Below are 25492 nucleotides of genomic sequence, written 5' to 3'. Positions count from 1 at the left end.
GAAGCTGAAAGATATCTGGCTTAACTATCCGTTCCCAGAAGACACCAGGACAACCCCTGACCACCACGCCTTGCCTCCCAACCCAAAGCACTTCCAGCTCCAACATGATGCAGCCCCTAAAATGAGAAAGTTGAACTGCTGAATCCCAGGAGTGTGGCAACTCAGGAGGGCAGGGCTGCGTCTATAGCGTACTGAATACAGAAACAGCACTTGACGCCATGGGACCTCAGACTTTGGGGCCCTGCTGAGCCTACCTCACCACCTCACTTCACTATGACACCCCAGAGGGGCGACCTCAGCCCTCAGTGCCTCTGTGGATGGTGGGAGTGGTGGTACGGGCTAATGCTCCTTGCTGAAGGCTGGCTGGATGCACTGACTTGGACAACTACAGCCCAAGTGTCCCTGTGGGATGCAGGAGCCCTGTCTGGCTCCAACCTGAAGTAGGTCAGATTTCAGATAAGCGGGTGGTTTTCCTGTAAGTGATGAAACCCTCCTCTGTACTTAATGAGAAACAGACTCCTCAAGTTACCCCAGCCGACAAGAGCAGAAGCATGATGAGATTCCTCACTTCTTCTAGTCTCCAAGTCCCCACCACACACTTCTTCAAACTGCCCCTCTGGCCTTAGCCTTCCTGTCACCAGGACTGTCAAACACCAATTCCCCCTAGTGTTTTCCCCATTCAGAACCTGCAACGACTAGAGTCAGGCATCTTTGTCCAGTTAACACTGCTCTGCCTAGCACCTAAGGCTTTTCTTCTTGCAGGAGTTTAACAGTCCCTTCCTGCAGGAAGCCACTGCAGTCTAGCCCTACTGGAGTCCCAGTATCCTCAGCAACAGGTTTCAGTAGTGTCTACAGTAGGATTTGCATGCTGCTTGGTGAACGATACCCGGTATCTTCCATCTCTACTTGAACCTTGCTCCGAGGAGGAATCATGCCACCTATCTTGTGGCTCCTGGGCACCACAGTGCCCTACAGCTAACTCAAGTCACAGACCCTGCCACCTCCCTTTCCCATCCATCCACCCACCCAACCTGCCCCTCCCTCTCAAGCAAAAAGCTAGGAGTCCAGAAATCTCCAAGATCTATCTAGCCCCCAAGCTCTATGCAAAGCTTCCAAACCAGCCCAGGTCGATGACAACCAGTATAAATCTGACTCATCTTGAGGGACAGGCATTTCACCACTTTTTCATGTCCAACAACTCTTTCATGTCACAGAAACAATCTCCTTGACTTCCCCCAGTCTTCAGGGATACCCGAGATCAGCAACACTTTCCATATTTGGGATCACAGGCCCCTGTCCCATACAAAATTGTTGGTACAATTCCTAGAGTCTTCAATGGCCATGACCCCAGTTTAGATGGTGAGTACTCAGAAAAGATGCAAAGTAATCATAAGGCAGCTCACGATAGTTTGGAGGTTGCTTTACACAAAGTAAATATTGAGCTCCAAAGACAGGATAACAAATGAGAAGGGAAAAAGAGACCTCACTTAAAAGTAGGAAAGGGTCAGGGCAGGCAGCATCTGTCAGACTGAATGTTTTATTTCAACAGACATCCCTGGTTTAAAAAAAAAAAAAAAAGATGGAGGGGTTCAACATTTCGTCACACCCAACAGAGAGCAAAACTCCCATCCAAGAACTCAGAACCCCTTCTGAGGCATCACTTGAGTCTCTGCTAGCTCCAAGACAGAAAGGAGCTGAATTTTCTAACTTTTGTTAAGAAAAATCTATCAAATATGTTCATTCTCGCAGAGGCGAGGGCTGGGTCCTCAGGGAAGGAGATCCTGGGCTTGGAACAGCTGGGGTCCCAGAGACGAAGCTGGGGGCCCGGCCAGCTGGGCAGCAGGAGATCCAGGGGGCAGTCAGGTCCACAGCCCTAGAATCCATATTTGGCTTGGGTCTGCCGGCGGCTGAGCTTGTTCTCCGACCAGGTGTTCTTCAGTTCCAGCTCCCGCTCCTTAGCCTATGCGAGGAAGAAGGGGCAGGGGAGAGTCACACTAAGGTTCTGAGAAATATTTTTCTTTTGCCTCTGTGCACTTCCCAATTTAAGTCTTTCTCCCGGGCTTCCCTGGTGGCGCAGTGGTTGAGAATCTTCCTGCTAATGCAGGGGACACAGGTTCAAGCCCTGGTCTGCGAGGATCCCACATGCCGCGGAGCAACTAGGCCCATGAGCCACAACTACTGAGGCTGCGCGTCTGGAGCCTGTGCTCTGCAACAAGAGAGGCCGCAATAGTGAGAGGCCCACACACCGCGATGAAGAGTGGCCCCCGCTTGCCACAACTAGAGAAAGCCCTCGCAAAGAAACGAAGACCCAACACAGCCAAAATAAATTAAAAAAAAAAAATTAATAAACTCCTACCCCCAACATCTTTTTTTTCACTTATTTCATTTAATAATATTGGTATGTATATTTAGAATAGTGTTACATAAAATATTTTAAAAAATAAAAAATAGAGCCTTTCTCCCATCAAAACAATTAGGTGGAAAAAGCAAATCCCTTGAAAGATTTAATTTTCCCTTATTCAAGCAGAAGGGGAAGACCCTGAGAAAGCAAAGAAAAACCATCTCTTTGGGGAGCTAATAGGGTTTAAGCAGAATAAAGACTCAAGAATCCTGGTCCTTCATCAGCTAGAATTAAAACTGAGATGCTCAAGTGGGAAATGGACAAATGAGAAACTGAATCTGGCATCTGAAAGAAAGACAACTGGCTACCTTGGATACCTAACTAGCCAAGTGGGAGAGGACAGCCTCAAAGACTTGGACAGGTCAAAACAGGACACCAACCAATAATAACTTAGTCTGGAGCCACAGTTTGCTGTTGTGTTGAATACAGTGTATATGGTACCCCAGAAATTCACACCACTTTCAAGTATAAACTGAAGCTGTGAAAAATTGACTGGAAGGAACTAGAATTAATGCTTTCTCCTTCTGACTACAACAACTCCTGGCTCTACATTGCATTCTGGGAAGGTACAAGCGCCACCCTAGAAATGGGGCTCCTCAACCCCACTCCCACAAGCTAGCTGATACCTGCTCATTTCCCCTGGAATGGGGTGGGGTGCTAAGGGTTTGGGTTTAAAAAAAGACCCTACAGGGGAGCAGCTAGCAAAAACAAATAATTAAAAAATAAATTTAAAACAATTTTGAAAGACCCTACCCTCAAATTCTTTCCCTACAAACAATAAGACAGGGTAAGGGTACAAAGGAGTCTCTGAAAAGGAATGTGAAAATATGATAAGAACAACGAAAGCAAGTTTTGCCACGGAAATCACCAACCAGCATATACACTCCCCAGGGAAATGGCCAGGAAAGAGTCTTATTCCTGTCTGTACCCTTGACAGCATTTAGTACAGTAGGTCTCGAAAAGATATTCAGTGATTCAGTGAATATTTGAAAGCTGCCAGGTCCTATCAAATAAATACCAAGACATATTCTAATTCCAGAAGATATTCTGGATTATCTGTAATTTTGAATTATTTGCACTGATGTTTCCTGCCACAGAAATGGAGAACATAAATAAAACCAACTTCCTCACGAGGTGGATGTTTTGCTAAATGTTGGTGAACCAATTTTTCTTTAAAGTTTTTTTTTAATTTTTAAAATTTATTTATTGGCTGCATTGGGTTTTCATTGCGGTGGGCGGGCTTCTCACTGCAGTGGCTTCTCTTGTTGCAGAGTGCGGGCTCTAGGCGCACGGGCTTCGGTAGCTGTGGCATGTTGGCTCAGAAGTTGTGGCTCGCGGGCTCTAGAGTGCAGGCTCAGTAGTTGTGGCGCACGGGCTTAGTTGCTCCGCAGCATGTGGGATCTTCCCAGACCAGGGCTCGAACCCGTGTCCCCTGCATTGGCAGGTGGATTCTTAACCGCTGCACAACCAGGTAAGTCCCTAAAGTTTTTAAAATTATCAGATAAACTTGCTATTTGAAAGAACCCTGTGATAAACCATTTCACTCCCCTCTTACCTTTATGCTCTGAATATCTGAATTTTCACTTACAGAGTTTATTCCAAGCACCTGTACTTGAGTCTTATCTAAAGTGAGACTGATGCAGAGTAGGAGAATTCTGAAGGACACATCCCCACCTAGTGGCCATATGGAGAACTGGGGAGGGTGCCTGCTGGAAGCTTCTTAGCCTAGATCTCAGCCTTCAAATCCCCAGGTTTACAGGGATCCTGCCTAGCAGGCCAGGGCCCTCAGCCCTCTCACCTGATGAATCAGATACGTGATCTGGTGTTTCCGCCGCTGCTGGCCTGTTGGCTGCTCACCTTTCTTCTGCAAGGGAAGAAAACAATCATTAACCCACTGAAAGAAAAGTGGAACTTTCTCACGTGCCCCAATGAGGCAAGGTTGGGCATTAAGAAACCAACTATACACAGCCCAAATCCTAGGGGGAAAAAGTCAGCTTGGAGCTGTTTTTATGTCTGTATACTTACAGTTATTTTTATTAAAGCCATTATGCAAAACTCCCAAGCTCAGACTACTTGCCTAAAATAGCCAGCTAACATCCCCATTAGACTGGAAATCCTATGGGGTCAGGACTGTCTACTACACGTCTTTGGTAAGTAACCCCACCCCGCCCCCAGCACCAAGCATGGTGTTCTGCCCACAGTGGGCACTTGATACCAGCTTTACTGCCTGCAGTCAGTCTAAAACAGCTGAAGTGCCAGGGTCCAGGAGACCTTCCTCCCTCCTTTCCTCCTGCCCTCCAGACTCTCTCACCACCCACTCTGCCCATCTCCCCTTTAGGCCCTCTTCATCTCTGTTCACCTCTCCCCAGTCAGGCCAGATGTCTAGCCTATCTCCTACCTACTGCTTACCAAGCTCTCTCCCATCAATCACCTCTGGCTGAAACCCCAGTCCCTCATTCTAGTAACTGCCAACAAACAACTTCCCTGGAATTAGATTTTCGCCATCACCCCACCTCTCTCCAGTCTTCCAGCCTCCACCCGTAACTGCACTGAACCCCTAACCAAACTTTGATGCAAATGATTTACTGTCAGAGTCTATATTGGTCTGGGCTTTCATTCTGCGGTTTTTCTGTCCTCTGCCAGTCTTGTCTCAGACTAGAAGCTTCCTAATCAGCCCCACCCAACTCCCAAAACTCCTCTCTGGAGTCTCCTCAGCACTTATGTAATCAATTTGCACCATAATCATTTACACTCAAGTGTCCTTAAATCTCTTTTTCTCAACTACACTGTAAACCCCTCAAGGACAGGAACTGTATCTTTCCTTTTTTTTCAATCTGGCTCAATACAATGAGATGATGGAAAAAAACCTTAGACCTGGGAAAACAGCAAACTCCAATTCCTTGATGCTATTTAATATCATTTAATATGACAGTTAAAGATGACAAACATAAAACATCCAGCTCCATTCCTGGCCCACAGTGAGCACTGACAACAGTAGCTATTACTATGTGATGATGCTTCTCGACCCACAGTTAGTAGAGCATGCTCTCCTAAGTGGTTTTTCCAGTAAACAATGATGGATCTATGCTGATCTAACCACAATCCTTTGCTCTGTCCTGTATGGCCGCCAACATTCAGTTGAAACAAATGGCTGGGGCTCAGATGGCCATCTGTGGCCACAGAACAAAGCAAAGAAAATGGATAGAGAAGGGAATAAAATGCCCGACCTTGGCCTTACTGGTGCTCGGCTAGAATCCAGGGTTCCCCACATTTTCCCCCCTGTGGCAGGCTCATAAATGTCCACATTTGCTGTACTCAGCTACTAGGTGAAGAGATGTTCATCATACTGACTGAAGAAAACTAGCAGAGAGAAGGTAGGAGTGTGGTGTGGGAAATGTGAGGAATAAAGCATCTGAAAAGACTACAGCTGGCTACAATAAATAATGGAAAGAAAGGAGAGAGAAGGACATGTACACTCAGCACCTAGGACCCCAGGGCTTCTGAGGCTCTGCTGTGCCCACACCTCACAGATGTCTGTGCCGGGTCCCAACTTAACAGAATGGAGAGAGGGATATGACTGCAGAGAGAAGGAAGAGCAGCTATGGATCCCGTCCAGCCAGGGAAGGAGCCACACATATCAGAGATCTTCCCAACTGCAGGTTAGGAAACTGTTTCAACCATCCAATCTCAGTAACCAGACTCCACCACCCAGATGGAGAGCAAAGTGCTGCAAATTCTGAAAGGCGGGAGCTCTATCTGGGAGGCTTGGTGTACACTCCAGTACCAAGGGGAACAGGTGTTTGCTAAAGGTGCTGGGACAGTAACAATGGGGTTTGGGGGTCAGATTTTGCTTTGGCCACCCACTAGACCTTTCCCACTTACTTTGCTGAATGACTTCATGGTTTTCTCTTCTGTCAATGACTTGGTCATCCACTGCTGGGCCCCACTGAGCTGGTCATCACCTTTGATCTCCACAAAGTTGATCTCCTCCCTCCCTCGGTTCCTTTTGCCCTGCAGCCGCTTAAACTGGAAAAGGGGGAAAAAATTCAGGAGTGGGGGGTCTGGGTAGGGGGTCAGGAGATGTCACCAAGGATCCAGAGTTTATGGAATGGTTTTGGGCCTCCCCAATTCCATTGCACCCTTAATTCTCTCTATGCAGTATGTCCTTTCACTGTGCCACCTACCAAGTGGCCTTGAAGCCAGGTGAAAGGCTACTTCTCAGAGGTTCTCCTGGCCTCAGGGAAAGGAAGGCCAAAATGTATTCCCAAACATAAGTGAGTGCAGAGAATCACTGATATGAATTTGTATTCAAATTATTTATAAATTGTATCTGCCTAAAAGGACTGCATACTATTTTCAAATTAAGGGTACAAAAAAAAAATTTTAGGATTTCTCTTCTAAAAATTGGTTCTTTTAACATGTCTGTTCCTTTGCATTGGTTCAGTATCACCAAATCAGCAGACCGCACAACAGACCAGACATGAGAGAAGGAGAACATAGAGATGGGGAGAGAGGAAGCCTCAAAAAAAGACCTGGCAAATTTTCTAGGAGACAGCTACTCCTTCCTCCTCAAAAAAAAAAAAACAAAAAAACATCACACCACAAGTCACCAGGAGATATGCCTAGAAGGAGTGTGAGCAAAGGGGAATTAAATTCAATAACACTCGGAAACCTGCAATGAAACCCAGGTTGTGGTCTGAGCATTAGCAAGGCCTCCTGGGGTCACTCTACCCATAAGAAGCTGACTTTTGCCACTGGATGAGCTCTCTGCTGCCTCCTAGGCTTAAAACAAAAAGGGCCTAACTACTGAACTTGTCAAGGAGGATATACACAGGGAGGTGGATGAACACAGTATTAACCACAGGCAGAAGTTTGCAAAGGGATGCACATCTTTCTGTGAAAAGGTGAGAAGAAAATTATTTTTATAAGAACTTGCATGCAAAGAGGTAGAATCCCCAATTTCTCCAACCCACTCCTAATAGGCTGTGACCTCCCTACAGATGGAATACTTTATCTCCTGAACATGACCAGATGGCCGCAGGACATGGGGTTTTCATCTTCCCTTGTGCTGAGTTGGGGAAAAGCTCAGCAGCAGGGAACACAGTGATGTGAAACACAGGGTTATTTACTGTGGCTGCCGTTCCCTCCCCAAATCCACTCGCCTTGTCTCCGTTAGTATGAATGAACCCAACACTTCGGCTAGGCACATTACCACCCAGCGAAAAGACTCCATTTCCTTGCAACTAGATATGGCCATGTGACCAGGTTCTAGGCAGACAGAAGGGGAAGTGTTCTTAGGAACTTTCAGGAAGTCTCCTAAAAGGGGAGGTGACTTTCTTTCTCCACTCTGCTGCCTGGTATGCAGTAATGATGGCAGTGGACTTAGCTACATTCTTAATTTTTTTTTTTTTTTTTTTTTGCGGTACGCGGGCCTCTCACTGCTGTGGCCTCTTCCCGTTGCGGAGCACAGGCTCCGGACACACAGGCTCAGCGGCCATGGCTCACGGGCCTAGCCTCTCCACGGCATGTGGGATCCTCCTGGACCGGGGCACGAACCCGTGTCCCCTGCATCGGCAGGCGGACTCCCAATCACGGCGCCACCCGGGAAGCCCCATTCTTATTCTTATCACTAACCCTAAGAATAAAGGCCACAACCTAGGGATGGGCAAAGTAATGATCAGAAGGGGACTGGACCCCTGACAGCTTTGTGGAGCTGCCATACCAGCCTTCGCCTGCCTACCTCTAGCCTTCTTTTATGAAGAAAAAAGTTAACTTCCCTTACATAAGCCAGTATTACTTGAAGTTTCTCAATTATATGTTGCCAAACCTAATCCTAAGTGAATGTAGTTTAAAAAAAAAAGAAAGAATTTCCTTTAGCTTCAGATTTGAAACCTGGTGACCAGGGGTTAAAGATGGTCACTTGTGCTTTGTTAACTTACTGCTTCGTCATCGATGAAGGAGGCATCTGGGGCAATTTCCTGTGGGGGGACCAGAGTTGGGTCCTGTGCGGGATAGTAGCCACCACTGTAATAATCCTGCAGTCAAGGAGGGAAAAAAACACACCAACTGAGGGCACAGTGGAGAGGGGACAAAGAAAACCCTCATCAAAGAGGCAGTGGTGACACCCACACCCACACTACAGACCCTCAAATGGACCAGTAAAAGCACAGATCCTAAGGACCTACCCTATAACTCAAGAACCAGACTTTCTTCTCATCGGCACCATTCAGACGGATATTTTTTAGAGAAGAGAGGTAAGAAATAAAGACGTTCTCTCTGGCTTCAATTTACCCCCTGCTCCCCTGGCCACTTCCCAAGAGTGGTTCCCACTCCTGACCTCTACTGCGCCTCAGCCCTGCTCCTGCTCGTGAGACCCCAGCAGAATCTGGTGTGAGCAGAGGTGAGAGGTGTGAGGCATGCCATTCATGCTCCTCGTCCTATCTAGCACCCTGGACACAGGAGATCACCTGTAACAGGCAGGGAGGTTGCAGATCTCGGATAAAAATCAACCCCTACAAGGGTGGTATGGAATTTACAAAGCTGGGAACAAACCAGGTTTGCATTACCAGATTTTTAGTTCAGGAATTGATGATTTCCCTTTAGAGGTGAGCTGTCCAGATGTTGTTATGGACCCTAGAGGAAGAGGGGTGAAGGCAAAGGCAAGGCCCCTACTGTGGCCGAGTCAGGCAGCCACAGGGCTGAGAAACTGTTTCCTCCCTGCCTGCACATTTTCCTAATTCTTCCACCTTTGCCCAGAACTCCAAGAAATGCTCCTCTAAAAACATTCACTTTATAGTGAGCTATAACGGTTTAATTCTGAATAAAAATAATACATAAAAACCCAGAGTAATTAATTTTCATTAAAAGTATTGATAATAACATACACTTAAATTGCAGGGCCCCCTAGTGTATTTAAAGTGCTTTAATTTGCACAGATTACCTCAATACTGTTCGTAACTGCATACAGAATTCCAACTGATACTCATTTGCTGGATGTAAACTAGTGGTTTCTTAAGATTTTTTTTTTCTTTTCTCCTGCTAAAGAGATCAAAACACTCATGTTCCTCCTTCCTTCTAACAACCTTGAGGGGAGATGCATTGTCCCTGATCAGCCTACAGGATACAACAAGGTTTAACGGCAAATAGTTCTCAAGGTCTTTGATCAGAACAGAGTGCCTTCAAAGCCCACTGCCTAGACTGTAGATAAGATTAACACCGACCATTCAGAGAATCACAGTGGCTGAAGAAGACTGAAGTCTTGAAACCATCGCATGCTGGCAGGAAAACTTCCTACAGCTGCCCAGCCACAGGACCGGCCAGAGGCCTCTGTTCCACCTCCACCACTGCCGTGAGTCCCCGAACTCCTGGGAGCTCTCTCCATCTCAGGAAGCTCTGACCACTGGAAAAGTCTTTCTTAAACCTATTTACAACCTGGCCTCATATATTCTCACTCTCTGAGGCCACATAGAACAATTTAAACAGCTCTTCCAAATAACATTTGAATAAAAAGTTATCATAACCATTTACTGAGCATTTGCTATGTTCCAGGCAGCACGCTAAACCAATGTAATTCTACCTAACAACCCTGAAGTTGCTAGTATTCTTCCCATTTTAGAGCTGAGAAATCTGAGACTCAGAGAGGCAGTTAAGTAATAGACTCACATAGTTTGAGATTCAAACTCCAAACCACCCTCAAACCCCATTCTCTATCTCTGCCCAAACTATGGTCCTCCAGCATCTTCTTTCCAGGGACTTGCCTCAGTCCCTTCAACTTCCTGTGACTCAGTCGAGGCCTCTCACCATTCTCCTTATTCCCTTTTGCATTCGACTCTCCAGATTCCCTCCTGTCCTCCACAGTCCCTCCTCTCCCTTGCAGTCCTCAGCACTCCCCGCCTCCAGAACTCTTCTTGGACTCACTGCTGTTCACTTATCCTCCTCACCCACATCTGCAGAAGCTACCTGGGATCTCTAAGACTAGAGATTGCTCCTCTTCCACTTTCTCCCTATACCTTTCATCAGCTCCTACAATGACATTTTGTTTTCAGAATAAACGGGTCAATTATGTGTTTCGACCTATCAGACTACAAGACTTAGCATAAAGGTAGTATGTTTTGAGGCCTGACAGGTACAGGAAAACCAAGGCACCAGAAGATTCATTAATTCAGCCAAAGTGATGCCACAGAGGCCGTATCACTGGCTCAAAGCTCTCCCTGACGGCCGTACTCCAACATTCCCTGGCCTGCCCTCCATGCCTCTTACCCACCTGATAGTAAGCACCAGCGGCATTGGCATCGCCATACGTGGAAAACTGATTGTAGCTGTAGTCATCCCCAGGCTTAGGCATCCAAGGGGCCCCACTTGAGCCTGCTGCCATCTTGAACTCTAAGGGGGCATTGGCTGCATCGTCCTGGAAGGCCGGCTCTGGTTCCGTGCCTGGAGGCAACTCTTCAGGGACAGTGGGAATGGGGTAAGGGTATGGCTCAACTCCAGGCGGCTCGGCCTTCTCAGGGAGGGAGAAAAAGTTCTCAGGGGCTACTTCCTCATCACTATCGTCCTCTTCCTGCGTGATCTGCTTCGTCACCTGCAGGGCAGCACTCTTGGCAGCAGCCTTGATAGCAGAGGGCGATGGAGTGGTGGTTGTGGTGCCCACAACAGGGGCGAGAGAAGAGGGCTTGGTCTTAGAAGCTTGTCTGGAGGGCTTAGTGTCAGAGGAGCCATCCGAGGGTTTCCGGGAGAAGGCATGGGGCAGGAGCAACCTGTTAGTCTCTTTCACAGTCAGGTTTTTAGGTTGGGGAAGCAAGGCGGACAAACCAGTCCCCTCACTGGATCCCTGGTGAGCCCAGGTTTGGGTAAGGAGGGAAGAAAGATGACAAGTGAGATGTTATGATACATACTACTGACATTAAGAACAAGCATTACAGATATGTGCTCTAGCCTAAAATCTTACCAGCCCTGTTTCCGTCTAACCTCGGACCACTAACGTCATCCAAACTGGACTTGACTCCTCCTACCTCAGGCCATTCTGCTGTCCGCTTCTCCCAAGGTAAGATGTCACCCCTGTTTTCCTCATCCATCTCAACCCAGCTCCACTTCCCTCTGCCACAAAGCCTTCCCTGACTCTGATTTTTTTGCAAATATGATAAATACATTTGGCAAATACATCATCCCTCTTCGCAAAAAGCCCAGGGCTCTCTCCAGCTGATCACTGAACCTCTATGTCCTAACGGTTCCTCTTAACATGGGACTACTCCCTGCTTCCTTTGGATTGCCACTCAAAGTCAAGAGCGAGCCTATGTCCAAAAAAGATATTCATACATACCGCCAGAAGTTCCCTCCCCGACCCAAGAAAAGCCCTACAGACAGGGTATATTCAGCTTGCTTACGCCAGAGTCATGCATTTAACTTATCAATTTGTAAGCTAATTGGCTCAGCCTATCCAGTGTTCCTCAGCCCAACCAGAGTTGCTATTATTCATAAGAATCTCTGGGATTCTGCTTTCCATGTGCTACAGGTCCAGCTTGGCCTAACTGCAGGGCTGAGGGAGGTGTCAGTCTGAAAAAGGAGAATGGAACAAGGTCATTGTGTCACCGTCCTGGAGTACCCATCTACCTCAGCTCTCTCAGCCAAGAAATGCCCAGAATGAGTAAAATAAGACTTCTGAGTCAAGCAGGCCAGGCAGAACTGTTCATCCAGAAAATGGGCTCTTCTCCCTGCTGTCTGTGTTCACAGATTTGGGTCATTTCAGCCTGGTAGACCCCAGAGGCTCAGGTTCATAAAAAGCAGACTGAGGTGGCAGGTGGAGCACATCCTCAGGCTACCTTCAAAGTATCTGACTTCTCAGATACATCTGGGATCATGGCTACATCCCTGGGCAGTGCTGGGTCCATACTCTGCCTTAATAGCTCAGAGTTTCTCTATGCACTCATCTCTTCCTACCATCTGGAAGACTGCTTTTTACTCCTGGGGTGCCTTCTGAGCCAGTGTCCTCTCATCTCTTCAGTTGCCAGTCCACGTCCTCCAGGAAGCCATTCTGATAACAGAGAACAACTGGCTTCATTCAGTCTCAGCAAGTCAGTATCTTCCATGATTCCTCCTCCATCACCCACTACAAATATGGACACAACATCACTCTCACTAGTTATCTTTCTAACTTTCACATGACTTTGTCCTTCTAACACCTCCCAGCCACGGAAGTGACACCTTAACAGAGTCAGGGGAAGGAGCAACTTCAGCATCATATACCTAAATCATGAGACAGCAACCTTATAAAGGCAGAACTGTTTTTGTTTTTTTAGCTGTTTTGGGTCTTCGTTGCTGCACGCCGGCTTTCTCTAGTTGCGACAAACAGGGGCTACTCTTCGTTGTGGTGCACAGGTTTCTCATTGCGGTGGCTTCTCTTGTTGCGGAGCACGGGCTCTAGGCGCGCAGGCCTCAGTAGTTGTGGCTCACAGGCCCCAGGAGTTGTGGCTCTCAGGCCCCAGGAGTTGTGGCTCACAGGCCCTAGAGTGCAGGCTCAGTAGTTGCGGTGCACGGGCTTAGCTGCTCCGCGGCATGTGGGATCTTCCAGGACCAGGGATCGAACCCGTGTCCCCTGCACTGGCAGGCAGATTCTTAACCACTACACCGCCCCCAGGGAAGTCTCAAGGCAGAACTGCTTTTGCTCTTCCTGAGGCATATAATCAACATGAGGTCAGAGAGTGTATAAATCACCGAGTGTGGAGCTGAACAGGAAGAAACTTCTGGGAGCCAGAATAAAGGCACGGGGACAAGGGGAAACAGGAAACAGCAGCAAGATCATCTCCCGACACTGTCTGGTTAAGGACTTCTGGTCTTGATGACAGAGCAGCAGCCAAATGCAGCAGGTAAGAGCTTGGACTCTACAGTCAGACTGCCTCAGTCTGAACCCCAGCTCTGTCCCCACTAGTTGTCTGACCTCGGGCAAGTTCCTTAAGCTCTCGTTTTCCTTGTATGTAACACGGGGATGATAATAACGCTATGACTTAGGCACTATTAGGAGGATTAAATCAGTTAAACACTGGTACGGCACTTAGTGCCTGGTAAGTGCTATTTAAGTGTTTCTTTTCCAGGTTAAAAATGAGACAGGGAGAAGATGGATAATTTTAAAGTTCAGATGTTCCATAACAACATTTTGACCAATCCATTTACTCTACCGTTCCTAAATAATCCTTTTACCTGAAATGTAATGAATCAAATTGAGTTCCAATTCATCTCCCTACCACGCCTGTCCTCTAGGAGAGACGCCAGTGCGCTGAAGCCAGGGAACAGCCAGGAGAGGGTAGAGAAGCACGAGGTCTGATGTTATCAGGAAAACAAAACTACACCCAAACAGGCAGTCGTCCAATACTTGCATTTGCTCTACGCCTGACCTGGAAATTTCCCATCTTTCAGGAAGCAATATGGGAAGAGAAGAAATGGCTTCTATTACATCACAAAGCTTACCTGAAGGACAGTTTTCTTCTTTGTGGGTTCATCTTCCTCGGAATCTGACTAAGAGAAAAAGAAATGGAATAAGGCCTCACTGTTTAAGGACAGTGGAGAAGCACCCACATTAAATGAAGCACAAATAAAGGACTGGACAACAGGGGTCATCATCCTGTCCGAGCCCCTCCTCTGTAAGCGAGATGCACCCCCCAGAACCAGCCAAAAAGCAGAGCTTCCTTCCTGCTCTCAAACGGCTTCAGAAAACAAGGTATGCGTTGACCACCCCTGGTTACTCATTCCCATACCTCCAGACCTGTTGCACAGCCTTCTTAGCATCCATTTCTAGTCCTTTAAATTAAGACTACTTCCTCCCATTCAGTCTTTGGTGGAAAGAAAAAGCTACACCCATTCTTCTTCCTATAAAACTGTCCACTAGAAGATGAATGGGATTTGGCCCACAATCTCACCCAATCTCAGTTTCACTTCTAAAACCACTTATATAGACTACATAACCACAGGGCTGGGGAACTCCAGTGGGATTAAGTGGTATGTTAACTACTCTTCTATGAGGTATTAAAGGTCAAAGCCATTGGAGAAATCCATTCCCTCTCGAAGTATGATCTATTGTCTGCCAGACAGAGTTGTTTGTGTCCAGGAAGAAGGCGAGCAAATGATGACTGTGAGAATTTGGAGCAAGAAGGGAGCTCATCTGTGTTACTCCTCTGACTCATCAGGATTGTTTCTAATACAAGCTCTCACACTAAAAATGTCTAAACTTTTAGCTCAATACCAGTTCCTCAGCATCTCCAACTATCAGAAAGATGCAAGGCATATGAAGAGCAAGCTTTCACATTTTATTTTAAAAAATTAATATCCAAACTGAGAACCTTAAAAGTTTTCCATTTGTTCTTAGCACCTTGGTTTGGGGCATCTGTAAACAAAGGTGATTAGGCAAGAATCTAAGATCCTATTCATCTCCAAGATTCTAAAGAACTCAAATCCTCTGCCTGTCTTTCTCAACTGACCCTCATATCTCACAAGTTCCTTTTGGGGTTTTTTGGGGGGGTTTTTTTGTTTTTTTATATTTTATTTTTATTTATTTATTTTTTTGGCCACACCGCATGGCATGCGGGATCTTAGTTTCCCCACCAGGGATCGAACCTACGCCCTCTGCAGTGGAAGCACAGAGTCTTAACCACTGGACCGCAGGGAAGTCCACAGGTTCCTTTTTGGATTTGTGTGCTACAAGGACTTTTTGATCATCATTACTCAGAACCTACTGTATGCAAGACACTGTGCCAGGCACCGTAGACAGAGTTTCCCAGCTGGTGTCCTATGGCTGGGTTATAGGTACTATGATGATACTGACCCACTCAGCCCACAGGGCATCAGGCAGGGCTTGGAGCAGGTAGAGTCCTGGCCCACTGCTTTCCAGAGGCACAGCCTGTACCACTTCCCCCACTGTGCTTCAAAGATTTTCTTGTGTGCCATGACATGAAAAAAGTCCCTGCCCTCAAGAAACTTACAGTCCAGTTAAGAAGAATGACAAGTACCCAAATAACTGTAATAAAGGCAGTAAAAAGATAAGGGCATCAAGTGTGGTTCCAACATCCCCTCAAAGAATTGGCTGATCCTCCATTTGTGCTTTCTTTCACGTAAGTCCCCCACCTTATTACTCCCTCTCCCTTACCTGAGTCACTGACACCTCTCACTCTCCTGTCAGTCTGCACTCTGTACTTCCTGACTCGAAACTCCTGAAGTCTTTCTGAAGAAGCTCACCCTGCTCTTTTTCACTCTGTGTCCCTAAGTTATTCATTTGTCTGAGGTGGCATCATGCTAACAATGATTCATTTGTGCTTGCTGTGTAAATGTTACATTTTTCACGTGCGTATTCTTCCCTTTACTCTGACAGCCAAGGCCCTATCTTACAGTTCGATATTACCTCACAGTAGTCAGTACACAATGATTTTAATTACTAACTGCTGCCAATTGTAGTATTAAAAAAACCTGTTAAGAGAAATCTGTCTTAGACTTCCCTGGTGGCACAATGGTTAAGAGTCTGCCTGCCAATGCAAGGGACATGGGTTCGAGCCCTGGTCCAGGAAGATCCCACATGCCGCAGAGCAACTAAACGCGTGCACCACAACTACTGAGCCTGCGCTCTACAGCCCGCAAGCCACAACTACTGAGCCCGTGTGCCACAACTACTGAAGCTCACGCACCTAGAGACCATGCTCCTCAACAAAGAGAAGCCACCGCAATGAGAAGCCCACGCACCGCAACGAAGAGTAGCTCCCACTCGCCGCAACTAGAGAAAGCCCGTGTGCAGCAATGAAGACCCAACACAGCCAAAGACAAATAAACAAAACAGGGCTTCCCTGGTGGCGCAGCGGTTGAGAGTCCGCCTGCCAATGCAGGGGACACAGGTTTGTGCCCTGGCCTGAGAAGATCCCACATGCCGCGGAGCGGCTGGGCCCGTGAGCCATGGCCACTGAGCCTGCGCGTCCAGAGCCTGTGCTCCGCAACGGGAGAGGCCACAGCAGTGAGAGGCCCGCGTACCACACACACAAAAAATAATTAATTAAATAATAATAATAAACAAAATAAATAAATATATATTTTTTAAAAAAAGAGAAATCTGTCTTAGTGCTTAAATATGGGGGTAAGAGAAAGGGCAGTAAAGGGCAGGACAGTCATTTGCTGAGTAGCTACTATGTGGCAGGCAATTTATTCACAAGTTTTTATTCAATCCTGAATAAAATTTCAAGGTAGGCATTATTATCTCAACTTTACAGGTAAAGAAAATAAGGCTCAGAGAGGTTAAATAATTGCCAGTACACGGCAGAACCGGGACCTGAATCAGTTTAGGCTCCCATGCTTTTGCAGCAACACCTGTCACGTTTTTGCAGCTGAGCTGTGCGTGTCCAGACCTGAGATCCACACTGATCAGATCCCACATGATACAGCCGAGAGCACAAGGCACAACATCAGAAATACAGGTTTATAGCTAGTGGGAAGCAGCCACATGGCACAGGGATATCGGCTCGTTGCTCTGTGACCGCCTGGAGGGGTGGGATAGGGAGGGTGGGAGGGAGGGAGACCAAGAGGCAAGAGATATGGGAACATATGTATATGTATAACTGATTCACTTTGTTATAAAGCAAAAAGTAACACACCATTGTAAAGCAATTATAGCCCAATAAAGATGTTAAAAAAAAAAAAAGAAATACAGGTTTGAATCTCAGCTTTGCCACTCATTGGCTGGGAGGATCCCCAAAGAGCCATTTAACTCCCCAAGCCTCAGTTAGCAATAATACTTATCCATGTCACAACATTGTTCTAAAGACTGCATGAGCTACTATCCATGAAAATGTATATAAACTAAAATTCTTAACAGAGTTCAAGGATTACTATTCTCTCTGGTCTGCCAAGATGTCAAACACAACCGAAGAATAAGGCTTAAGCCCCAAACACCCAAGCATTTCTGACCTTTTCTCTCTGTTCCAAACTCCCACTGCCTCAGGGGCTACTGACCATTTCCCTTGTCTTCTGACCGTGAAGACTTTTCTCCTTTCCAGCAGACCACACAGAGCCACCTCACTATGGGGTATACAAGGTTTTCATGAAGTCCCCAGGCACATTTAAACTTTAACATCTAAGGCAATACGTCCGATGGAAACAATCTGAAAATAAAATTTTATCAAGTTTAAGATGATTACGTTTATAAAATTGTACAAGCATACTTTTATTTTTCAGATCCTGTGACAAACAGAAAGTGGCTACTTTGAAAGTGTAGGCAAACTGTCCCACGGCTAATAGAACTGAAGGCCAGATCAGCTGTGGGAAGAAAATTCAATTTTTCCTTAAATGTCAGATTGTTTCCATTACACTGTCAACCTAAGTTGTTTTATTTTTTCCAACCTAAGTTTAAAAGCACGTGTGCGCACACACGCACACGCACACATACACACACAAACTGTACAAAGACTTTAGGAACACCTTATTAATTCTGGATTTAGAGAACTGCTATGGCTACTCACAATCATCCTTCTTTGAACGTTTTGTACTAACCTAATGAACTCCATTATAAACCATCTCAAGACGGGCACAAAATATGACAGACTCCCTAAAACAGAACACTAAGACCCTCAAAAACATGTGCTGAGCCCCTAAACACTTCTTAAGTCATGACTATTCATCTTTGAGCGAGGGGTAGAAATAAATCTTTACCTCTTAAAGCTGGCAAACAGGACTCCGAGACATTCAGTAATCTACCCAGGGCCACAGAGGAAGTCCAGGGCCATTGGGAGGGTGAGGAAATAGAATGAGAACCACCTCTTGCCCCCTGAACTAACTTTAGTCAACTAAAGAGGTTGGAAACACAGGACTCACTGGTTCACTATGAAAAGAGGCCTAGATGCCACTCAAAATACTTCTGGGCATGTGGGGGCCTGAATGAAAACTAACAGGAAGCGAAAGGAAAGCTCAGCAAGGAATTATCCAAATACCTCAAACAAAAAAATAAACTTCAGTTCAGAGTACCGAAAAGGAGGAGATAAATAAGCCAAAAGCTAAGAGATGTGCCACATATCCTCCAGTCACAGGGTAGGGGTTGGAGTCGGGGGGATACAGCTGTCTTGGAGCAGTTAAAAGAAAAATTAATTCAGCTTCTATCAGGAACCAGCTAGAAGCAATGGGCTTAGCCTAAATACAGTATTTAACTAAGACACAAGAACTTCCTTGATGGTGAGAGGCACATGAGTATACTGGGTTTTTCCCCCTTATCATGGTAAAACATATATAACATAAAATTTATCATTTTAACCATTTGTAAATGTACAATTCAGTGGCAGTAAGTACATTCACAATATTGTATAACCATCACCACTATTTCCAGAGCTTTTTCATCATCCCAAATAGAAACTCTGTACCTACTGAACAATAATTCCCTATTGCCCAGCCCCCAGTAACCTCTACTCTACTTTCTATCTCTGGATTTGCCTACTCTAGGTACCTCATATAAATGGAATCATACAATAGGTGTCCTTCTGTGTCCAGCTTATTTTACTTAGCATGATGTCTGCAAAGTCCATCCATGTTGTAGCATGTACCAGACTGCATTCCTTTTTAAGGCTGAATAATATTCCATTGCATGTATATACCACACTTTTGTTTATCCACTCATCTGTTGATAAGTTGGGCTGTTGCGCTGTTGCCACCTTTTGGCTACTGGCTACTGTGAGTAGTGCTGCTGTGAACACTGGCATACAAGTATCTGTGTGAGTCCGTTTTCAATTCTTTTCACCTAGGAGTGAAAATGCTGGATCACATGCTAATTCTAATAAACTTTTTGAGGACCTGCCAAACTGTTTTCCACAGGAGTATATTAAATGGAGGCTGTGGAGTCAATTCCTAGAGAATGCTAAAGACCAGCAAATGGTGATCTGAGTGGGTCTGTTTCATTAGACCCAGAAAGAAGGGTGATGCTAGAGATACGGGAGCACCCAGGGCTGGAAGAAGTACGCTGGGCCAGAACAGGCATTCCCGGGTTTTAGAGACACAAACCGGTTGTGTCTCTTAAGAAGAAAGTATTGTATTTCTTCTTGGCCTCATTAGAGCCTGAGCCTCAATGGCCACCACTGTCCTCTCTGTTCCAGCTGCCAAGAGTGACAAGACACACACACCCAGAGACTGCTGAGCAAGAACGGAAACAGACATTTTCCATTAAGCCAGGCCCAGTGGGATCTGCTAATCTATCAGAGCCTCATTCCCTGTGGCAGCCTCCCTCTTATCTTTCCAGGCTCTGGTTCTGACAGACTCCCTCTCCAAAAAAGCAATCACTAGTTGCCAGGGCCAGGAGCCAAGAAGAAAATCAGGGCCCAAGCACAGCCTCTCCTACCCCCAGGCTCCAAACTCTAATCACTTCTACACTCCTCTCTGCTATTATCCCAATTAGCTAGATTCATCAACTTCTCTACCCTTTGGTCTCAAATATGTTCTTACATCTGCCCTTCAGTTAGGACATCATTTTCTCTCCCACTTTTGCACTGCTCATCGTATCACTTTCATAGTTCCGGTTGCTCAAGGTGGTTCTATCTTTTTGGTAGGCACTATGATAGAAAGGAACAGAACACACCCTGGGTACAAATACGACTTCTGCTACTCCCAAACTGTGTGATTTTAGCTCTGCTCTCTAAATTCCTATCTCCTCACCTGTAAATTAGGGGTAACACTTAGCTTACAGAGTCGCTGAAGTGCCCAGCACCGTGTCGGACACTATGCAAGTGCCCCACCGGTGTTAGGGCGCTCCTCCTTCCCTTTCTATCTAGGGCTAAATCTTAGCTAAATCCACCGCAGTCTACTCTTATATTACTTGGCTAACAGAAATGAGCAAAATTAGTGAACTTGCAATCTCACAGCTTCAAATCTTCCACTACCTGGGTAAACAATCTAAAAGGACGGGTAATACTGATCCAGATAACCCTAAAATTTCTATTTGTGTTGTAATGCACACTATATGACAGAAAACTCTTACAGCAAACTTATTCTTCTAATTTTGTTTTTTTTGGTATCCTAATTTTAGAAGTCTGCATCCCCTAAGCCCACAAAATCAACAATAAACCACTGTTCAGAAAAAGAACAGTAAAAAGGGAAAAGGAAAGGATGGTTCTCCATTTTATGGGTCATTCCTAATTCCTCACAGAAGTCAAAAGCTGACTGAATTTGATTTTGCAGTGCACCTGGAGAGAGAAATTTGGTACCACCCTGTCCCCGGACTGCAGCTGACTGATGAGCTCACCCAAACCAATCATATCCTCTCCCCTGGAAAACCAGAACTGGGACTGAGATTGTAGGTCAATCTGAGCCAATCACTAAAAGGAAGAAACTAAAAACCAAGGAGGTATGGGTGGCCATCTTTCACCTGCAACAAAAGTTGAGAAGTGGAAACTGGTCTGCAGACAAGGAAGAATGAAGCAAATGTGCAGAGAAGCTGTGTGGGTCTCCGACAGATCTCCAATTCCTGATTCCAGGCCCTTTCCAAGGTACCTCAGTATACTTATGACGCATTTCCATTTAAGCCAGCTAGGAGCGGTTTCTGATACTTGTAACCAATTAAATCTAATCCCCAATCTGCTCAGCCTCTGTATTCCCTAAATGCACCACTACCCTCCCAGCTGCCTGAGCCAAAAGGCAAGGGATCAGCCGGGAATCCTCTCCTTCACCCATGACACCCAATCAATTCCCTAGTCTTAAAACGTCTACCTCAGAAAAAGACCTGGAGCCTCCAGCTCTCTCCAGCCCCCGCTACTCCCTTATCCAGGCCGCCATCATCTTTCACACTCTCTGCCAGTCTTGCTCCCTCCAGATCTTTCAGCACCCTGCGATCAGAGAATTCCTGCTCAGACTTCAAGGGCTCTTCAGTACCCTAGAATTATGTACAAAGGCCTTGGCATGGTTTCCAAGGCCCATTATCATCTAGCCTCAGCCTCTTTCTCTCTAGCTTCATCTCTCATCACTGCCCCGCCCACCCATGCGCTCCAGCCATGGTGCCTTACAAAAGGTTCCCCCAAAGCGTTTTCATTCTCTCACCTCTGGGCTTTTGTACATTCTGTTCCCCTGCCTGATGTTCTCCTCTCCATCGCCCCTTTCTCTGGCTACCTTCTGCTCATCTGTCTTATCTCTGAAGTTTAGACATCGACTCCTCCTGGAAGCCTCCCCAACCTGTGAACTGGGTTAGTGCCCCAGAGGAGTGCTCCCATGGCACCAGCTCTATCATGGTTCTTCTCTGACTTGACCTAAAATCTATTTCCTTGTCTGTTTCCCCCACATTGACCATAAACTCCTTTTGTGACAGGATCTATCATGTTCACTACTGTACTCTTAGCTCCTGGCACAGAGAAGCAGCTCCATACTGAACGAACAAATGAATGAAAATTCAGAGTAATTATTTCTACTTCAGCACCAAACCCTAAAGGGAAATTATTTAAGGAAACCTAATTCATTCACTCAAATGTTTACTGAGAGCCCAATAAGCACAAGACACAGAGCTTGGAACCACAGGGCCTTAGAACCACAACTATTTCAAAGGCGAAAGTCACCCTCACCTAATCACCTTGGAACTCTCTTAGGCTACACTTCCCAGGAACTATATGTTCAGAAAACAAAAATACTAACTTGAACAGAACAAAAATGGGAAACTGAACCAGCTAAGGGCTAGGATTTGGCTTTATTTTAATTATCCACATCAGGATTCACCTCAGGAATTTAGTAAATTATACTCACAAAGGAGGGACAATTAGAAGTCCTCAGAGTTTTCTGCCACTTCAGCCAGCCTAAATGGAAGATTCTACAGCCTCTACCAGCACCTTTTTTTTTTTTTTTTTTTTTTTTTGCGGTACGCAAGCCTCTCACCGTTGTGGCCTCTGTGGTTGCGGAGCACAGGCTCCGGACGCGCAGGCTCAGCGGCCATGGCTCACGGGCCCAACCGCCCCGCAGTATCTTCCCTGAATGGGGCACGAACCTGTGTCCCCTGCATCGGCAGGCGGACTCTCAACCACTGCGCCACCAGGGAAGCCCCCAGCAACTTTTCTTAATGCTACCTTTGCAGACCTAAAAATGAGCCTTTCCACCGTCACTGTGGAGGGTGGAGGGAGGCAGGTTTAAAGTGCCATCTTCCACCAGATGTAACAATTAGGCTGCGAGAAAAGTTGGTGGGAAAATTGTGAAAAGAAAACACCCCAAACAACAAACCTATTTTCCTCTGTCCTACTCAGGGACTTTCCTTTGTTCCAGGTTAAATCAAGACCAAACTAAGTTTCAGTGGAGCAATACAAGCCTTTCTGGGAACCTAAACTTAGAAATGACAAACTCAGGTGAGAAAGAAGGGGGAAACGATATGGAAAAAAGTTTGGAACAGGGCCTCTCTGGTGGCGCAGTGGTTGAGAGTCCACCTGCCGATGCAGGGGACATGGGTTCGTGCCCCCGTCCGGGAAGATCCCACATGCCGCGGAGCGGCTGGGCCCGTGAGCCATGGCCGCTGAGCCTGTGCGTCCGGAGCCGGTGCTCTGCAACGGGAGAGGCCACAACAGTGAGAGGCCCGCGTACAGAAAGAGAAAAAAAAAAAAAAAGTTTGTAACAAGGTAGTAAAGGAGATTCTGGAAACTCCTTCTATAACGAATCCATATTCATTTGAGTTCATTCACTCAAAATATTTAGGTAGTATTTAGCTTGTGCCAGGCACTGTTTTAACCACCAGGGATATGGCAGCGAATAAAATAAACAATAAGCCTATCTTCATGGAGCTTGTATACAAGCAAAAGGAGAAAGGCAAATAAAATATACAGTATGCTAGACGGTGGTATAGTATTTTAGATGTCAGTGCTACAGAGAAAAATAAAAGAAGTGGGGTGGGGAGGAGCATGTGACAGGAAGTTGCAATTTAAATAGGTCGGCTAGGAAGTCCTCACCGAGAACGTGTCTTTTACGCCAAGATTTGAAAGAGGTGAGGAAAAGAACATTAATACATGGGGGGGGGGGGGGGGGGGGGAGAAATAGCCTCCAGGCAGAGTCTGAAGAAAAGAAAGGGCAAGAATCAGCTTCTCTCAGAGGGTTACCAAAGGTGAGCCAGGGATTGACCTAATTAACCTTTTAGAAGAGAGAGAATGGAAAGAACTCCAAATAACTGTAAAGTATTACCTGCCCCTAGGCTGTCTCCTTTATCCCCCAAAGTGCTCACCCCAGAAAAGGCCTTCAATTTTTCTGATACAACATTCAGAAAACGACAAGAGCTTGGTTGCCTCTCTAGGACCCAAATGTCCTAATTCACCTAGGCTTGAGAAATACCTAAACCGTGAAACTGAGGCACAGGCCTGGAGTTCAGATAAACCCTTAATCTTCACTCTGCCCTTTGCCAGGTAAGATCATGCATACTGGACACCTGTTTCTCATCTGTAAAACTTAGAATGTTATCTCCCAGAGTTCTGTGACAATTGAAGGAAAGGGCCAGTGCCTGGTAAACGATCTATACTAACCAAATACTCAATTTCTTCCCTAACTCCCCTCAAACACAGAATCCAGGATTCCTATCCTTTTCGTTCCGAAGCCTGATGCTTTTAAGTTCAGAGGCAAAGGAAAAGGTTAGTCCTGAATGTTCAGCAAGGGCTCAGGAATCCTGTCTCCTGTTACCTAAGGTACCAGATTTTATGCTGTTCTCAGTATAAGACAGAAAGAGGAAAAAAAAACAAAAACAAAACTGGGCTGCGGTGAAGATGCAACAAGGCGGAGTGGAACCAAGTGTCCCTAGGCCTGGGCCTGTCAGTGCCAGGTGATGGTATATGGCCCTTCTGCAGGCGAATCCAGCTTGAAGAAACCCGCATGGACAAATACCCTAACTCCCCGAAGCCGACAAACTTCAGCTCAATTCATCGCACTGTACCAGGAATCCAGCGGTCCGGAATCAACGGATGCATTTACAGGAGAGAGTCTCGCAATCTCCACAAGTCCCTCCTACAGCTGAGCCCATGCCCAAACCCAATGGGCAGTTTGGGGGTGCCCTCCTCAGATACTCACATCCCCCTTATGCAGCTCTGGCGCCGCAATCTTCACCGGCTCTGTCCTCTTCTTTGGCTTGGGAAGCCCCAGGGGGGGCCCGGCCCCGCCGATATGGGGGGGCAGACTGAGGCCAGGGCCTCTGGGCGAGGGCAGCCCCAATCCCAGCCCCTCCCCAATTCCCGCCGCTTCAGCCGGGCTCACGCCTGGAGGTGGAGGGAAGCCTCCCAAACCGAAGGGCAAGGAGGGAGGAGGCTGGAGCCGGGGGTCTCCGGTGGGTGTGGGCAGCAACAACGGCGGGGGAAAGGCTGGGGCCAGCATCTGGGGGGACGGAGGCAGCAAGGCCGGACCCTTGGGCGCGGGAAGAGAAGCGAACAAGCCCCCTAAAGTGGGCCCAGGTGTAGGGGCTGCCGTCTCCTCCTCCTCCTCCGCCTCCGGCTCAGCCTCATCCGGCTCACTCTCATCGCTGCTGGCGTAAGCAACCAGCGACATGGCGCCTCCCGCCTTTGGGGCGCCCTTGCCGGCAGACGAGGCCTACTTGACACCGGGGATGTCCGGAGGCCTAGTGGGCCCCGCTAGTTAGCGGGGCGGTGAACCAAAAAGCCCGCCTTCTCCGTACTCTAGGGGTAGCCCCGGTAGAGGCCCATGCCCACAGTTGATTTCCACCGAATAAGCCTTCCCTCTCCACTTAGGCTCCTAGTCCCGGGCAACTACACACAGCTAATGGCCGCCGAGTCACTCCACCTCCTCCTCGTCTCACCGATATACGAACTACAACTCCCAGAAAACACTTTGGCCACAGCACCATTCTCCGCCGCAGGGAGCTCAGCGCAAGGCACGGCGGGAGTTGGAGTCCGAGGAAGGATTAAGGGGTGCGGAGAAAGACAGGAGGTAAACCCGCCTCTGACACGAGGACTCCTGGGATGAGTAGTTTTTTTGGTCTCCTGACAATTCCTAGGTAACTACAAGCCCCATCGGTCACCGCGGTAGTCACGGAGACGGATAGGAGAGCATTTCGGTACTTGAAGTTCCCTAAAACAGCTGCCTGGGCGCTAAGATTTATGGGAGACGTAGTGCTCTTAGAAACTGCAAGTGAGGCTG

General features: G+C 46.9%; 1 protein-coding gene across 3 annotated transcripts; it reads right to left on the bottom strand.

Moving 5' to 3' along the window:
• Positions 1 to 1487: 1487 nt before the first annotated feature.
• On the bottom strand, positions 1488 to 25168 carry PRCC (proline rich mitotic checkpoint control factor). Of its 3 annotated transcripts, XM_027095414.1 has the most exons (7): positions 24413 to 25168; positions 13862 to 13909; positions 10665 to 11231; positions 8341 to 8436; positions 6284 to 6427; positions 4200 to 4265; positions 1488 to 1960 (listed from the first exon to the last, which is right to left on the bottom strand). In XM_027095414.1, the coding sequence occupies exons 1-7, from the start codon at positions 24881 to 24883 to the stop codon at positions 1874 to 1876; spliced, it is 1479 nt and encodes a 492-aa protein (XP_026951215.1). In that variant the 5' UTR covers positions 24884 to 25168; the 3' UTR covers positions 1488 to 1873. The 3 variants fall into 3 exon arrangements, 2 of the variants coding, with proteins under 2 accessions (XP_026951215.1, XP_026951216.1); XR_003430450.1 differs by lacking the exons at positions 1488 to 1960; positions 4200 to 4265 and having other exon boundaries at positions 6409 to 6427; positions 9622 to 11231; positions 24413 to 25136; XM_027095415.1 differs by lacking the exons at positions 1488 to 1960; positions 4200 to 4265; positions 6284 to 6427 and adding an exon at positions 6434 to 7295 and having other exon boundaries at positions 24413 to 25136.
• Positions 25169 to 25492: the final 324 nt, after the last annotated feature.

The sequence above is a fragment of the Aethalodelphis obliquidens genome, unplaced genomic scaffold (assembly GCF_003676395.1).
Source record: "Aethalodelphis obliquidens isolate GAN/ISIS:26980383/991018 unplaced genomic scaffold, ASM367639v1 scaffold90, whole genome shotgun sequence".
Taxonomy (NCBI): Eukaryota; Metazoa; Chordata; class Mammalia; order Artiodactyla; family Delphinidae; genus Aethalodelphis; species Aethalodelphis obliquidens.
Note: the sequence above shows the minus strand (reverse complement) of the source record. Positions and strands in the feature narration are given on the sequence as shown.

Coding starts and splice junctions, on each gene's coding strand:
- PRCC (XM_027095414.1), bottom strand. CDS start 24,883: ATGTCGCTGGTTGCTTACGCCAGCAGCGATGAGAGTGAGCCGGATGAG. Junction 13,910..24,412: donor CAGAGCTGCATAAGGGGGAT/GTGAGTATCTGA, acceptor TTTTTCTCTTAG/TCAGATTCCGAGGAAGATGA. Junction 1,961..4,199: donor TCACGTATCTGATTCATCAG/GTGAGAGGGCTG, acceptor TTCCTCGCATAG/GCTAAGGAGCGGGAGCTGGA.